We start from the raw sequence: 15,642 nt of genomic DNA on the forward strand, positions 1-15,642 counted from the left end.
TGTAGTGGGCTTGACCCCTTGGACCGGGTTTTACTTACATGCAGCAGGGGACCGGGACTAGACCTAACGAGTGACGATAAGTCTGCTGCCCTACGTGTGCTTTGATACACAAGTGGAGCAGACCTGTAATTAGTGTTGTGAGTGTCAACTGTGTAGGTCCTGCGGTAACACCTCTGTGAAAAGGGCCTATTAGACACCCCATTCTATCCCGGGCGGCAAATCACCATGGCAACAGTTTGATGTTCAACCACCAGCGAACCCTAGTGTTGAAGGAGAATCTAAGGCCCAATCCCATTTCTACCCCTTACCCCTCCCCTTACCCCTCCCCCTTGTTTTGAAGGGGGAAGGGGTAAGGGGTAGAAATGGGATTGGGCCTAAAGCTAACCCCTTGCTATTCATAGGAAACCTATGCTTAGGTGTATTCTGAATGTATTTACGTGCTAGACTAACCGGGCACACACCCAGGCCTGCCCCGAATCTCAGAACAATTCAGCACATCTCTGCAGTTCAGCAATTCAGGCCGCGATCAGGGCCAATAGATAGCTCTGCATTCAACCCAACTGCAGTTGCCAGAAAACCGTGAGACAGTTTGTCCGGCCAAGGCAGACTCGGTGGATTAATGTGAATCAACAGATTATCTCCTCCGGTTGTAGACACTCGTCCAGATTGCTCCACATCCGTCGCCAACCATTAATGACCAAATTACACGCTCAAGATCTGCTCATTCAGGTCTGCCCGGTTCAAACAGGTTTCGGATGTGATTTGCGCTGGCATGCTGTTGATCCCCCCCCCGCACCTCAGTGTCCGTGTTGTGTTGACGTCTGTCATAAGAGACAGATCTTGTTACAGCTCTCTGGTGGAGCTGTGGAGCCTTCTACTCCCCAGTGTGAGAAGCAGCCAGTGTTGTGAAACAAGAATCCACACCGAACCCCGCTCCTGGTCTCTCGCTGGACGCTAGGGGTGTGCATGGTGGTGTGTGTTTGTTTACGCAACACAATAATACACAGCTGGACGCTAAGGGAGGGGTGTCTGTATACACAACACTACGACGTGCAGCTGTGTGTTAGGGGTGGGTGTGTGTGTGTGTGCTCGTTCCTCCTGCAGAGCGGGAGAATTACTCATATAAGATCCAAACTCACAGCCACGGTTTAAAGCATATTCAAACAGCTCTGTTTAAAAGGTTGGCTGGTACTTGTAGTTCTACTATCCACTCATCTGAAACGACATGGGTCAACTGAACTCTATCAAAGAACTACATACATCAACTGGCCTGTTTGTGATGGTCAGAACGACTTTCTGTTGCAGAAGGCCATGGAATCAGACAAGAGGCCTGGATGGAGAAAATACACATGCCTCTTTTAGACACACACACACACACGCACACGCACCTACAAACAACCAAACAAGGTTGTCAGCTTAACCCTGTGTGTGTGTGTGTGTGTGTGTGTTGCAGGTTCTCCCTGAACTCTGAGCTGCAGGACCTCTCCCTGGTGACGGTGATGGGGGGAGGCGAGGAGGAGCACTTTGAGGACTTTGGGGAGAACCATGGGGCAGAGCTCCTTGAGGGCGGGGTGGAGGATCAGGAGGAGGGGCCTGCTGAGGATGGTGGCCCCGGGGCCCTTCACACCCCCGAGCAGATCACCTGCTCCTCCCTCATCATGTCCCCCAGGTAGATATCAATATACATATAGACGTGTGCGCACACAGGCCTTTATGTTACTATGTTATGGTACTACTCGTTTGTAAATATATAACAGTTTAATGATTGCTACCTAAACCCTTACGGTCAGTTCTGTAACACCTGGGCTCCACTGCCTCATTGTTTCTCGCCCATGTGCCACGGATTATGTGCGTCACATGTTCTGCAAAGTGCGTTCATACATTGGTGTACATTAGATTTCGCAACATCCGAAAATGATCAACGTAGAAGTAGTTGCATGCTTTATGCATGAGAGTTGTGAATTGACGCTCGCTATCGGGAGTGGTGGAACATCTTAAACCGAGCCGTCAGTGGAGCATCTTTCCTTCATTATTATGGCCGTTCCAAGCCTCAACCCAAAGCTTACAGAATGCTGATCCAACACACGATTCCGGGGGTGTAATTCAGCTGTGGAGCATATGGGAAACAAACTCTGCATTCAGCCGTGATTTCAACCCCGGCGGTAAAGCCGTCTGCCAAGCTGACAATTCGGGAAGTGTAATGTTTCTAATCAAAAGGGGGTCACACTCTCAAGATTTGAATTTTAAATACGAAGACGTTATCAACACATATGACTGGGTAATGATAACCAAAGATAGAAAAAGTATATTTGCAAAATACACTTCATTGGGTGACCGTTAGGGCCCTCTCGCAGAAGGCTCGTATCCCGTGGTGATTAGGAAAGGTTGTATATGGGCTGATGCCATGAGGCTCGGTGTGTCTGTTCTCCTGTTATCTGCGTCCTGATAGGAGAGAGAAACAATGGGAGCTTTGTTCAAATGGCCCTGTTGTACTGTTTGTTCAGTAGTAGATAAGAGCAGCTAGGAAGATTCTAACCCTCCTGCCGCTGCTGCTCTTCCTCCTCCTCCTCCTCCTCCTCCTCAGGCTGAGCTTCAGAGCAATGTTTTCCCTCTGACCACAAGTATATTAGTGCCAATAATATTAATAATAAATTAAGACTTGTATAGCGCTTTTCTAAGACTCAACGACACTTTACACTGAGAGGTGCTGGTTGTGAAACAGACAACAGGCAGTCAGCAGAAACACACTGGGGTGGATGGGAGGGAGAGGGGGAGACAGAAGAGAATAGATGGGTCTTGAGGCGGGACTGATGGATGCGGTGGATCTGAGGGTTGGGAGGGGGAGAGGGGGTCAGGGAGATATGGGGGAGCCAGTTAGTGAAGGTCTTTGATCTTTGCAATATTGCAAAGGTGGTAAAAATAGGTTTTGATGACTTGGCGGATATGAGGTTAGAGGGAGAGGGTGGGATCAGGGATCACAGGTATTCCTGTGAGGAAGGGGAGATTTCAGTTTTGTCACTGTTGAGTCTGAGGGGTTTTGGGGGGATTTGGTGTTAAGGTATATCTGAGTGTCATCGACATAGCAGTGGAAGTCCAGGTTCAAATGACGGAGAATCTGTCCGAGAGGGAGAATGTAAATAATTAAGAGGAGTAGGCCAAGTAAAGAGCCTTGGGGAACGCCTTGATGGATGAGACAGAGGAGTGGTGAAGCTTCCAACTTTATTTATCCAAAGAAGGGCAATTCTTTTGCAGCTTTCCTTACACACAATCTAAAGACCCCAAAAACTCAGACAGGATAGTTGCCAGAGGCAACAGCTCAATGTACATAGGTCAGAACAAGGAAACAGCCGGCAGCAGTAAATAAAACAACATGTCATGGTCCATGTACATAACCAAGTCTAAAGGAATATAACAGTTACTTAAAATGGCAACTGTCGATGTTTAATAGCCTAATAGCGAGAGGAGTGAAGAAGTGTAGCGGTGTAGTGTAGTGATTTGTTCTGCTTAGGGGCAATAGAGACGATGAATAGAGATGATGATTCATCTGCTGGAGAGGTCGGACCGGAGCCAGATGAGAGCAGTGTCTTATATACCGAGGTCTACGAGTCGAGTGAGAAAGATGTTGTGGCTCACTATGTCGAAGGCTGCACTCAGGTTGAAGAGGATGAGGATGTTAAGGGCACCGGTGTCGGCAGAAAGGAAGGATACTTTGAGGATTTGTGTTTGGGTTTCTGTCGCGACGAGGTGTTCAAGGGATGTGAGAGGAAGGGGAGATGGGGGTTATGGTATTTTTTGAGGATTGGGGGGAGAGCGGCAGTTAACAATTCTGTGGCGACAGTGCAGAGCTGAAAAGTTAAGTGTGGCATTGGGGTCAAGGGAGCAGGCTGTGGGTTTGGCTGAGCTGATGAGTTTAGAGATGATGGAGGGGGCAACAGGTGCCAAGTGGGAGAGATGGCGATGCGGGGAGGGGTAGGGGGGAAAAGAGAGATGGCGAGGAGAGGGGCCAGAGTAGGGGCTGCTGGGTCAGACGCAGAGGACAGAGATTTTAATAGTGGTGATTGTATCGGCAAAGAATTTAAGGAATGACTTGCATTGTTCAGGCGTAGAGGGCGTCGGCAAAGGGCTTGAGAGGGTTGTCCACGTGAAAGGAAATAGTCCGGGGGGAATTGGGAGGGAAGGGTCGCTCCACTAGCTAAACGACAAACCCGGTGGTACGGGCTAGCGATAGCCAGTTAGCAGAGAGCGTTCAGGAGAGCACCGCAGTTAGGGTCGATGGCAGGGAAACAGATAAACAGCAATCTAAGACAGCCGACCTGACACGGTAGGGAGACAAGAAGCAAGAAAGGGACACAAAACTGAGAGAGAGGTACAAGCGGCAGCCACACACGCGAGAACAGTGCTCTCTGACACAAACACGCACGTCAAAAGACAATAAATGGTCACAGTTCTTTACATAAGTGCATAATTAGTTGAGTAGTACTTTAGCAAATCTGTATAATAATGTATTACTAATAATGTAAAACTCAGTTGGCTCTCTGAGTGACCGAAAGTTACAACGTGATGGTTTAATTTGATGCTTTAGATTTTCAGGCAAACAATATGAATGATATTAGGCTTTGCCTTGTTAGTTAAAGGTCCAGTGTTAGAATTGAATGGCATCCGACCGTGACATTGCAGATTGCAAGCAATTGAACGTCCCCTCCCCCACCTCCCCTAAGGTGCCAGTATGTACTTCCAAAATGATGTCATCATCAACGACGCAATGAGTCACCAATTGTCGAATGTTGATGAGGTTCCCCCTTGAATGATTTGTAAATTGTATATATGCTATTTATTCTATGCCACACGTACACACACACACACACACACACACACACACACACACACACACACACACACACACACACACACACACACACACACACACACACGGCTCCCAAAACAACGAATCCCATGTGACCTCTCCCCCTCTCACTGCCTCCTACACACACAAAAATACAGATTCATACACTCACGCATGAATACATTCAGATATATCCACACTCACTAACAGCTACACTTACACTGTTACACACATATTCAATCAAACACTCGCATGCATAGTTCAACACAAACTGCATATAACGTCTCATTTATACTTTCACACATTCATATCAGTTAGTCACATACATGCTCCCCACACAGCCCGTCTCTGCGTGGCTTCAACCTGTTACAGACGTCACTCCCGCTGGCCGTCTGCTGGCCCCATGCTAACAGCTAGCAGGTCGCTGATCTGCTGCTAGGTTACCGTCATGGATGGTTTGAGAAACGAACGAACGAAAGAAGACATCCATGTTATGAAACACAACATGCAGTGAAACGACCGGAACTACCCACTACTAGGGCTACTAGCAATATGACTAACCACTAACCCCCACGTCCCACCTGAATTTACCTTTGCACACTCTTACCTCCTCTCACCGTTTCATTTATTACTCTCTCATTCACTCTTTCACTTAAACACTTCCACTTCAACATTTTGCACGCACCTTTTCCTTTTATCATTCTTCTCCTCTCTTCTCATCTATCCTCTCCTCTGCTCTCCCCTCCTTTCCTCTCCCCTTTCCTTTCCCTCCCCTCTTTACTCCCTTATCCTCTCCTCACTCCTCTCCTGTTCTCACCTATCATCTCCTGTACCCTCTTCTGCTCTCCTGTACTCCCCTCCTTTTGTTATCCTCTAATCTCCCATCTGCTCCTCTTTTCTATTCTCCTCTCCTCTCCTCTCTCCTCTCCTGTCCTCTCCTCCTCCTCTCCAGTGCTCCTTCTCCTCTCTCTGACTGCTTGCGGAGCTACCTGAGAGAGGAGGCGCAGGACTTCTTCTGTAGCCAGTGTCACAAACAAATCAACCGTCTGGAAGATCTCTCCACACGCCTTAACTTCCTGGAGATGACTAGGTAACCCCCGCCCTTCACCAGCCCCCCCCCCCCACCTCCACCCTCCTCCCCCACCTCCACCTCCACCCTCCTCACCTCCATCTCCACCCCAACAGCTTCCCTTCAAGCTGGGCCCTTAGCCGCCATTACTTCGCCATAGCCCTACTGCGTGTTACCAAAGGCACTGTGATGTCACTTCCTGTGCACGCAGTATTATTATGGTTTGTGTACGTGTGTGTTTGGTTGCATCTCCCCCATCTCAATGCAGGCGGGTGTGTCGATAGCAGTGTGGTGTTTGTGGTGTTGGTGTTGTTTTTGCTGTTTGCTGGGTCCTAGTGCCTGCCCGGTACTCTGTTCATCTGCAGCCCTCTCTCTCTACTAGCCACGCCCATTCTCTACCGGCCAATTCAAGGCCCGAAAACATATTTTATTGGCTACAGTTTGTAGTCCTCTTTATGATGTGCTGTACATCCAGTTCTGAACACACAATCTCAAACACACAAACACATGACTGATGATTTTAAAGAGTCACCCAACACAAGGATCATAGTGCCGATAGGGCGCCACCTCTGGCTAAACAGGTCATTGCAATCCTATTTTTCTGATTGGTTTGAATTTCTACCTAGTTATTCAGCCAGCTTCATGAAAAACAACAAATTCCAATAACCCTTCCAGTTTCCTTCTGTCCCTGTTTTACTTTGGTTGTCTTGCTTGGTTTCTGTGTGGCTAAAAGCTCAAAAAGTCAACATTGCATCACATTACATTCATGTTCCCATTTCGACTCGTCTGGTGTGGTTTGCTGTGTTGGCGTGACATCTTGTTGGTGAAAGAGCAGAGTTAACCAGACCCTGGTCTCACATCATATCATCGTAGACCAGCGCTCTGATGGTGTGGTGCAGTGGTGTCTTCTGGGTGGCTGTAGAGCCGCTGGTCTATCTCTTGCTCTCTCTCTCTATCTGTCCCTCTCTGTCTCTCCCTCACTATCTCTCCTAGTATAGTAAAGACATCAGCTGATTGGGTCTACTTCCTGTCCATTCTCTTTTCCTGATCTGTTTCCTGTTGTTCTTTCTATCCCTCCCCAGCTCTGGCAAGCGACTCTCCAGCAAGAAGGTGGCAAGGTAGGCTACCAAACTGGTATAGTTTACCATTGGGTTGTTCTGCTAGGTTAATGGGCGAATGCGCTAAACTATGCTAATGCATTTGGCTTATTGTTTAGGCTCATGCACTATGCTAGGCTAACTACGTGTATATGTACGGCAGGCACCTGCTCCAGAACAGCTCGATGACGCTGGACACCGTGAGCGACCTGACGCGAGACATCCTGGAGCTCGCCGATAACGATATCACTGACAAGGTGACAGACCCCCCCTCGGCTCGGCCGCCCCCCCACGAGCCAATCCCAGTCCAGATAACCCTGATCAGAAGCAAATCATAATCCAGACACGGTCCGATGGTGACGCACCATCTGATGGAGGAATGAGGCAGGAGCGGTTTCTCATAAAACATAGCTGACTGATCGACTCCTATCACCTACCTCCTGCCCCTTCACCTCGTCCACAACACGTTCACCTCGTCCACAACACCTTCACCTCGTCCACAACACGTTCACCTCGTCCACAAAACCTTCAACTCCTCCACAACACCTTCACCTCCTCCAACACCCTCACCTCCTCCTCCACCACCCTCACCTCCTCCTCCACCACCCTCACCTCCTCCTCCACCACCCTCACCTCCTCCTTCACCACCCTCACCTCCTCCTCCACCACCCTCACCTCCTCCTCCACCACCCTCACCTCCTCCTCCACCACCCTCACCTCCTCCTCCACCACCCTCACCTCCTCCTCCACCACCCTCACCTCCTCCTCCACCACCCTCACCTCCTCCTCCACCACCCTCACCTCCTCCTCCACCACCCTCACCTCCTCCACCACCCTCACCTCCTCCAACACCCTCACCTCCTCCTCCACCACCCTCACCTCCTCCTCCACCACCCTCACCTCCTCCTCCACCACCCTCGCCTCCTCCACCACCCTCACCTCCTCCACCACCCTCACCTCCTCCAACACCCTCACCTCCTCCTCCACCACCCTCACCTCCTCCTCCACCACCCTCACCTCCTCCTCCACCACCCTCGCCTCCTCCACCACCCTCACCTCCTCCACCACCCTCACCTCCTCCTCCACCCTCACCTCCTCCAACACCCTCACCTCCTCCTCCACCACCCTCGCCTCCTCCACCACCCTCACCTCCTCCAACACCCTCACCTCCTCCTCCACCACCCTCACCTCCTCCTCCACCACCCTCGCCTCCTCCTCCACCACCCTCGCCTCCTCCACCACCCTCACCTCCTCCAACACCCTCACCTCCTCCTCCACCACCCTCACCTCCTCCTCCACCACCCTCGCCTCCTCCTCCACCACCCTCGCCTCCTCCACCACCCTCACCTCCTCCTCCACCCTCACCTCCTCCAACACCCTCACCTCCTCCTCCACCACCCTCGCCTCCTCCACCACCCTCAACTCCTCCATCCCCCTCACCTCCTCTCCCCCCTCACCTCCTCTCCCCCCTCAACTCCTCCATCCCCCTCACCTCCTCCACCCCCCTCACCTCCTCCTCTCTCCCCCCCCGGCCAGGTGCTCCTGTTGGAGCGGCGCGTGGCGGAGCTGGAGAAGGAGTCTGACGCGTCGGGGGAGGTGCACGCCCGGCTGCGGCAGGAGAACCTGCAGCTGGTGCACCGCGCCAACGCCCTGGAGGAGCAGCTGAAGGAGCAGGAGGTGTACGCCGAGGAGTGCCTGGAGCAGGAGGAGCGTCGCCACAAGGAGGCGCTCGCCAAGATGGAGCGGGACCTGGGGCTGGAGCTGGAGAACCTGCAGACCAGGTGGGTTAATGTGTGTGTGTGGGTGTATATGACCCATTGGGCAGAGACCCAAGGGGTGTAGAGACCAGGGGGGAATTTATCTGGGCGGGGGGGGGTAGAGACCCAGTCGGGTAGAGAACGGGTGTGTAGGGACCAAGGGTGTTCTTACGGCGGCTATTAGAGGCGGAAGTACCGTATACTTCATTTGAAGTCTTGGCACTTGTTAAAGACACAGAGGACGACGCTGTACAGAAGCCTGAGGCCTAAACCAGCTTCTAGCTACTACTCTTAAACAACGTGAAGATAGAGTAGGCCATATAGACCACTGCGTTATGGAAGGCAGATCTGAGATGAATCTGTCCATTCAGACTGAACAACAGACCGTACAGATACAGATACAGACCTCTGGAGGTTTTTTAATACCTTTTGTGACTGTTGGAGACTCCATGAGGCCCTCTGGTGGTAGAAACCTTCCACAGCCTCAACTGTGGTCTGTTTAAGGTTGCAACTGAGGTGACCGTTCAATGCCTCGTCTTTTTTTTTTTAAGGGTTTAATGTTAAGGGCAGGATTTAAAAATAAGCTCAAAGGGTAAGTGAACTCCTTTTTCAGCTCAATTCCAACTCCGTAATTGAAGACCATGCGTTTTGAGCTGAGAGTTATTATTATTTGCGAGAAGGTGGGGTCATTGAGGATGAGTCACTGTCCCATGGTGACGGCCGACACAAACTTTGTTCTTTTCGTCTGTTGTACTGAGTTATTCAGCTAGCTAGTGCTCATCTTGTTGCGAATGGTTGTTAAAATGAGCAATGTGTAAATAAATGACTATACCGCAATGTCATTCTACAATACAAGTTTTACATAGAAGAGCTATGGTTTGAGCCTGGTCCAAATCTTGACTTAAATGCACAAAGTTTTATAAACGTTTGGTAAGAGACTATCTACTCCTACATGTTTAAAACTTTTGTGTAAGTCTAAACAGCAGTGTAGAAAAAAGTGTGAAAATAAATTATCTAGCAGAAGTTGGCCAGAGAAAGCGTGTTGGCCTTCCCTTGAGGGCAAGTATTAAGGGTGTGTGTGTGTGTGTGTGTGTTTCAGGATGCAGCAGCTGGATGAGGAGAACAGTGAGCTGAGGTCATGTGTTCCCTGCCTGAGAGCCAACATAGAGAGACTGGAGGAGGTACACACCAGGGCATACAGACACAAGCAATGACACACACACACAAATACTAACACCAGCACACACACATACATACTAAGACACACACACACACACACACACACACACACACACACACACACACACACACACACACACACACACACACACACACACACACACACACACACACACACACACACACACACACACACACACACACACACTCACTACTACACACAAATGAACACTTATACACACTACCACACAGACACACATGAACACTATTACACACCCATGAACAATTCTACGAGCAAACAAACACGAATCACCCATCAACACAAACAGCCACATGTTTGACCCCCGGCCCTCCGTATCTCCCCCAGGAGAAGCAGAGGAGTCAGGACGAGCTGGAGGAGGTGGCGGAGCGGCTGATCGAGGAGCAGGAGACGCGCAGGAAGATGTCAGACAAGCTGAGCCACGAACGCCACCTCAGCCAGAAGGAGAAGGAGAGCACGCAGGAGGTGCCCCTACAAACACATGCGCACACACCACAGCACATGCATGCACGCACACACACACACACACACACACACACACACACACACACACACACACACACACACACACACACACACACACACACACACGCCATAGTATGTTATATTATAAGGGACCCAGCCAAATCGGTCTTTTTCTTGTCCTCTGAAATCGAACGCGTCCCTTAAAGTCTTAAAGTCGCTACCGAGAAAATGCTTCTTATTCAGTTTGAGCTGAAATGCACCTCCTGTTCCATTAAGTTACCCACACCACGAGCGAAGGTACTTTGTGAGGCCTGTCTAGCAATCCAAAATGTCTAGTAGAAGCGGAAACATGAGCAGAAGCACGTCCCCTGGGCTAACTTTGACAGCAGAAATGACTGCACAGACGGAGGTTGGAAGGTAATTCCGTATAAAGTCAACATTTTGTCCATTCAACACGGGATCTCGAGGCCGCCTCGTCCTCTGACTATATTAAATAGGCTTGCTCAGTAAAGCTGTGTTTTAGTTTTGATTGTGTAGTAGTCTGACAGGATTGCGTGTGTGTTTTGTAATCTTTAATCTCGCTATGTATACTAATGTGTGTGTGTGTGTGTGCTGTGTTTTAGTCTGATTGTGTAGTAGTCTGACAGGATTGTGTGTGTGTTTTGTAATCTTTACTCTCGCTATGTATACTAATGTGTGTGTGTGTGTGTGTGTGTGTGTGTGTGTGTGTGTGTGTGTGCAGCTGATCGAGGACCTGCGTAAGCAGCTGGAACACCTGCAGCTGTACAAGCTGGAGGCGGAGGGCCGGAGGGGGCGGCTCCCCAGCGCCGGGCTTCAGGAGTACCACACACGCACCCGGGAGGCGGAGCTGGAGCACGAGGTCAAGCGCCTTAAACAGGTAGACGCACGCACACACGCGCACACACCTACACACACACACCTACATGCATATGAATACACACACATGCATACATACAGACACATGTAGACACACATGCTTGAATGTAAATACACACTATCGTGGACATAGACACTCGCACACAGACACAATAGTCCTATTCATGGAGCCACCCATACATGAACAGAAACCAACAAATGTTGAGGATATTGAAGTTAGCAGTCAGTCAGGCAGGAAGGTACGGCGGAATTAATTAGTTTGTTGTCTCCTCGGCTCTGTTTCCAGGACAACCGCAGCCTGAAGGAGCAGAACGACGAGCTGAACGGACAGATCATCAACCTCAGCATCCAGGGAGCCAAGAACCTCATGACCGCGCCCTTCTCGGACTCACTTGCTGCAGAGATCAACTCCGTCTCCCGTGGAGAGGTAGGCTGCCCCCCCCTTTCTGTCTCACTTCCTCTAGAACCTTCCCATGCTCTTCCCAGCCTTCTCATGTGTCTTTGATACACCATTGTTGTTTTTTTTAGCATTTAACCTGAATCGTATCTCAACGATGTATAATCGCCTGTGTGTGTGTGTATGTATGTATGTTTGTTCCTTTGTGTGTGTCTGTGTGTCTGTGTCCCTGTGTGTGTCTGTGTCCCTGTGTGTGTGTGTGTCTGTGTTACCAGCTGATGGAGGCGGTCCACAAGCAGGAGGAGATCAACTACCGTCTACAGGACTACATCGACAAGATCATCGTAGCCATCATGGAGTGCAACCCCTCCATCCTGGAGGTCAAGTACTGACCCTGTCGGCCCCGGGCTCAGCCCGCAGCCTGCTTAACAATGGTCGCATTGCAAATTGTATTTCAGACACTGTCTGCTGGTGTTGGTGATGAAGAATAAGCTATTTTGTTTCAAAATCCCTGGAATGTGTGTGTGTGTGTGTGTGTGTGTGTGTGTGTGTGTGTGTGTGTCGGTGTGTCGGTGTGTCGGTTCCGTGAGCTCGCCGTTCTGAAGGCAAGCCAGCTGTCCCGTGTTCCTGTCTTGACGTCATGTCCTGGTTCTAAAGGGACGCATCGTTCTGCTGTCCGACCCCATGAAGACCTTTAACTCCAGGTCTAAAGTCAGCCCGCCTCCTTTCAACAAACAACCACGAATCCCCACGATTGGCCCAGAGGTAGAATATCTGACCCCAGCGTGCTGCTGGTCCCCTGGGGTGGTGGGGCTGGGGAGGGTCCCCTAAACAGGGCTGAGAGATGAGTCCTCTGATGCGCTGGCCAGGAGACCCACCCCAAGCAGGTCTCTGTTGGTCTGCAGCGCCTCTCCATGAAGGATAGGGGGCGTTTCCATGGGTGGAACCCACAAGGACACCCGTGTGTGTGTGTGTGTGTGTGTGTGTGTGTGTGTGTGTGTGTGTGTGTGTGTGTGTGTGTGTGTGTGTGTGTGTGTGTGTGTGTGTGTGTGTGTGTGTGTGTGTGTGTGTGTGTGTGTGTGTGTGCAGTGTTTTCTTATTATTTTCCTCTTTTTGTTGTTTGCTCAAAGGCTTTGACAGGGTCTGGTGAAGTAATAAGTTATAGTGAAGGACCCAGGTGGCTTATGATCCTGCTCCTTTCTGTGCATTTGTTTTGCTATGACACGAGTCCTGGGCCTCAGGTGGGTTGGACACCAAGACTTCATTTCCCATCATGCCCTGCATTCCCAGGCGCTAGCAGTAACCCAACCATGAACTAACTGTAAAATAACTTAAATTATATTTCCAAGTGGTGTAAGAATGTATAAAGAGGGGGTGATTTAATAGCGAGCGCCTATGTCAAGTTTAACGACGGGAACAGAGGTTGAGTCTGGGAAGTGTATTTTTTATTTTCTAGAACAGCCCACCTGATCTCCAGTGTTCTCCTGAGTGACAGTGTCAGAGAGTTCATTGAGCCACCGTGGGGAGAACAATACTGATCATTTATGTTCATAAGGTTATTGATGTTTATGAAGTTTCACAATCAAATGTACTTTGCACTCTGAATTTATCACACGTGTGTTTTGATTTGTCTAAAAGGGACACTTCTTTGCAAGGGGTCAAATGTTAAATTTGAAACGGGGAAATGGACTAAAAGAGGCTCAGAACGCAGCGAGACTGGACGGCACCACAGCTGTGCTGACACAGAAACACACAAATACTGGCTTCTGTCTGAAACACTCTGCCAGAGTATTTCCCTCTCCTTCATCACTGTGCTGTTGTCTCCGGGGGCCGATGAACTGGTGGGGATGCGCTGGTATTATTATGGGATGTTAGGGGGAGGCCAGCCCACTAAAGGACATGATGAGAAGGACTACCTAAAGCCACACTTGGCTTGCAATAACTCCACCAGAGCCCTGGATCAGACCAGAGCGGGCCCAGCTACACCAGGGAGGAACAGGAACCCTCATGACTCCGGCTTGTTTCCATCACCCCTTCTGGAGGGAGAGAAGGATCCTTATTAGGTCTCTGGACTTAAAAAATTACTTATCTTTGACAGAAGCTGAACGCTATCCGCAGCCTCGTCTCTGGACTGTACACGGGGGTCTCCACACCATTGAAGCGGGGGAGATCGTTTCCATACTGCCTGAAGCTCTTCACCGTCACTGCATTCAACGTTGTTTTGTTTTCACCAAATCTCGCCTGTCAAGCCCACCTGTAAATCTCTACCGTTGCTCGCCTGTACAGCTCACCTGTGGCTCTGGGGGGGAGAATGCCTTGGCTTCAAAGGACTTGTACATGTATAGTTTTCTACCCGTCTGTAGATCCTAGGTATTTTTATAGTCGAGGTGATGTAACGACAGAGTGGTCTTTCTCGTCTCTCGGTGGACAATGGTTGCCTGAATTGTAGCATGTTGTGTGGACACAAGCTAACAGTTCCATTATCTGTAGTTAACTCACCAAAACACGTATTTAACTCACCAAACTAATCTGTAAATATTCTGTGGTCTTTTTTTCATTTTTGTTTTTGAAGGGTAATACTGAAAGAAAAATCTTCTATGTTTAAAAAAAACCCTGTTATTGATTTAAGAAGTATTTTCTAGCAAAGTTGTAGTCTATTGGATACATTACAATATATGATGTATGATACTGTTCTGTATGTTGATGTTATCTCGTATGAGTTTGACTTGGATTGGATATCGCGAATCTTGCTATTATTATTTTCTTGTAGATATGAGCCTTGTCTTCCCTCTGAGGTCACTTCCTGTACGGAGGCCAATCATCTTCAGATGACAAAGATTCCAACATCCAAACTGAGCTTTCCGATTGGTCCGACTCATTTCTTTCTTTTTTTTGAGATCAGGAGAACGAGATGGTAAAAAAAACAACCTATCCCATTCCCACCTTGGTGTCTGCAACACTACGACATTCCCTTCAGGACGACTAAGGCAGTTAACGAGTTCTCTAAAACAGTTAACTAGTTCTGTAACAGTTAACCAGGTATCTCACAGTTAACGAGTTATGTAATAAATGCACTTTAACGAGCACTAACGCCCCCTGCAGAAAGAACCACCAAAGACGGTTTGACTTCTCATCCAATCAGTTTAGCTTTTTTTGATCGGCGATCAACGGACAGCGTTTATGTTTATATTTTTATTTAATGGAACCTGAAGAACTGGCCCGCTAGTCTCAACACTGAACCCGTGTCTCGATCCTACCGTCATCAAGAATTAAAAAAACAAACCACGTACTTTGTCTCACAACAGCTCCACGGTGTAAATACCTTTTTCTGAACTTTCTGCTCTCGCGCTCGCAACCGCCGTTCTCGTACACTTGGCTCAAGGGCACTGACATCAAGGCACACAGCAGTGCATGGCTCGGCAGTCGGGACACGGGAGAGATCGGGGGGAAGGAATATTGTAGAAAATGAAATTGTAAAGCTGAAGATTATTCTTATTTTGAGAGATACATGTATAAATTATAACAGTATTGGTTACTACTGTATGATATTTTTGAAATACCCGTGGAAGATGTTATCCTTATTAGGCAATTATGGGGGAATTATCATTTTAAGTCGTTGTAAAAAAAAATACAAGTTGAAGAAAAAGTGAAGTAAGATTAGCAAATAAATGAAATTAAATAAATATGCTGTTTGTGTGGTTATTGACTATATTTAGAAAGTGATCAAATTAGGGATGTCCCGATTCCATCTTTTCACTTCCGATATTGATACCGCAGCTTGGGCTATATGCCGATACCAATATCGGTCAGATACTTTGTTTTACACTTGAACAAATAATAATAAAATGTATGGAAGCACTTTGCTTTTGTTTGCTTATTAGCCACCTAAAACGTCTCA

General features: G+C 48.9%; 1 protein-coding gene and 1 long non-coding RNA gene across 4 annotated transcripts in view; one reads left to right on the top strand and one right to left on the bottom strand.

Annotated features, from left to right (window-relative positions):
• rab11fip3 (RAB11 family interacting protein 3 (class II)) overlaps nucleotides 1–12,268 on the top strand; it is a 35,791-nt gene extending 23,523 nt beyond the window's left edge. For 2 of the 3 annotated variants that reach the window (XM_060037782.1, XM_060037785.1), the window contains 10 exons: nucleotides 1,454–1,669; nucleotides 5,796–5,933; nucleotides 6,995–7,030; nucleotides 7,173–7,266; nucleotides 8,546–8,790; nucleotides 9,866–9,947; nucleotides 10,313–10,450; nucleotides 11,193–11,348; nucleotides 11,634–11,774; nucleotides 12,020–12,268. In XM_060037782.1, the coding sequence (XP_059893765.1) occupies nucleotides 1,454–1,669; nucleotides 5,796–5,933; nucleotides 6,995–7,030; nucleotides 7,173–7,266; nucleotides 8,546–8,790; nucleotides 9,866–9,947; nucleotides 10,313–10,450; nucleotides 11,193–11,348; nucleotides 11,634–11,774; nucleotides 12,020–12,136 (1,363 nt within the window). In that variant the 3' untranslated portion in view covers nucleotides 12,137–12,268. The remainder of the gene's footprint in view (nucleotides 1–1,453; nucleotides 1,670–5,795; nucleotides 5,934–6,994; nucleotides 7,031–7,172; nucleotides 7,267–8,545; nucleotides 8,791–9,865; nucleotides 9,948–10,312; nucleotides 10,451–11,192; nucleotides 11,349–11,633; nucleotides 11,775–12,019) is intronic. The other variant, XM_060037783.1, reaches the window with a different exon arrangement.
• A 5-nt stretch (nucleotides 12,269–12,273) lies between these two features.
• Nucleotides 12,274–15,642, bottom strand: LOC132447098 (uncharacterized). Its single transcript, XR_009523033.1, has 2 exons — nucleotides 12,484–15,642; nucleotides 12,274–12,442 (listed from the first exon to the last, which is right to left on the bottom strand). It is a non-coding gene; the product is annotated as an uncharacterized LOC132447098 (long non-coding RNA).

This window comes from Gadus macrocephalus, chromosome 18 (assembly GCF_031168955.1).
Source record: "Gadus macrocephalus chromosome 18, ASM3116895v1".
In the NCBI taxonomy this organism is placed as follows: Eukaryota; Metazoa; Chordata; class Actinopteri; order Gadiformes; family Gadidae; genus Gadus; species Gadus macrocephalus.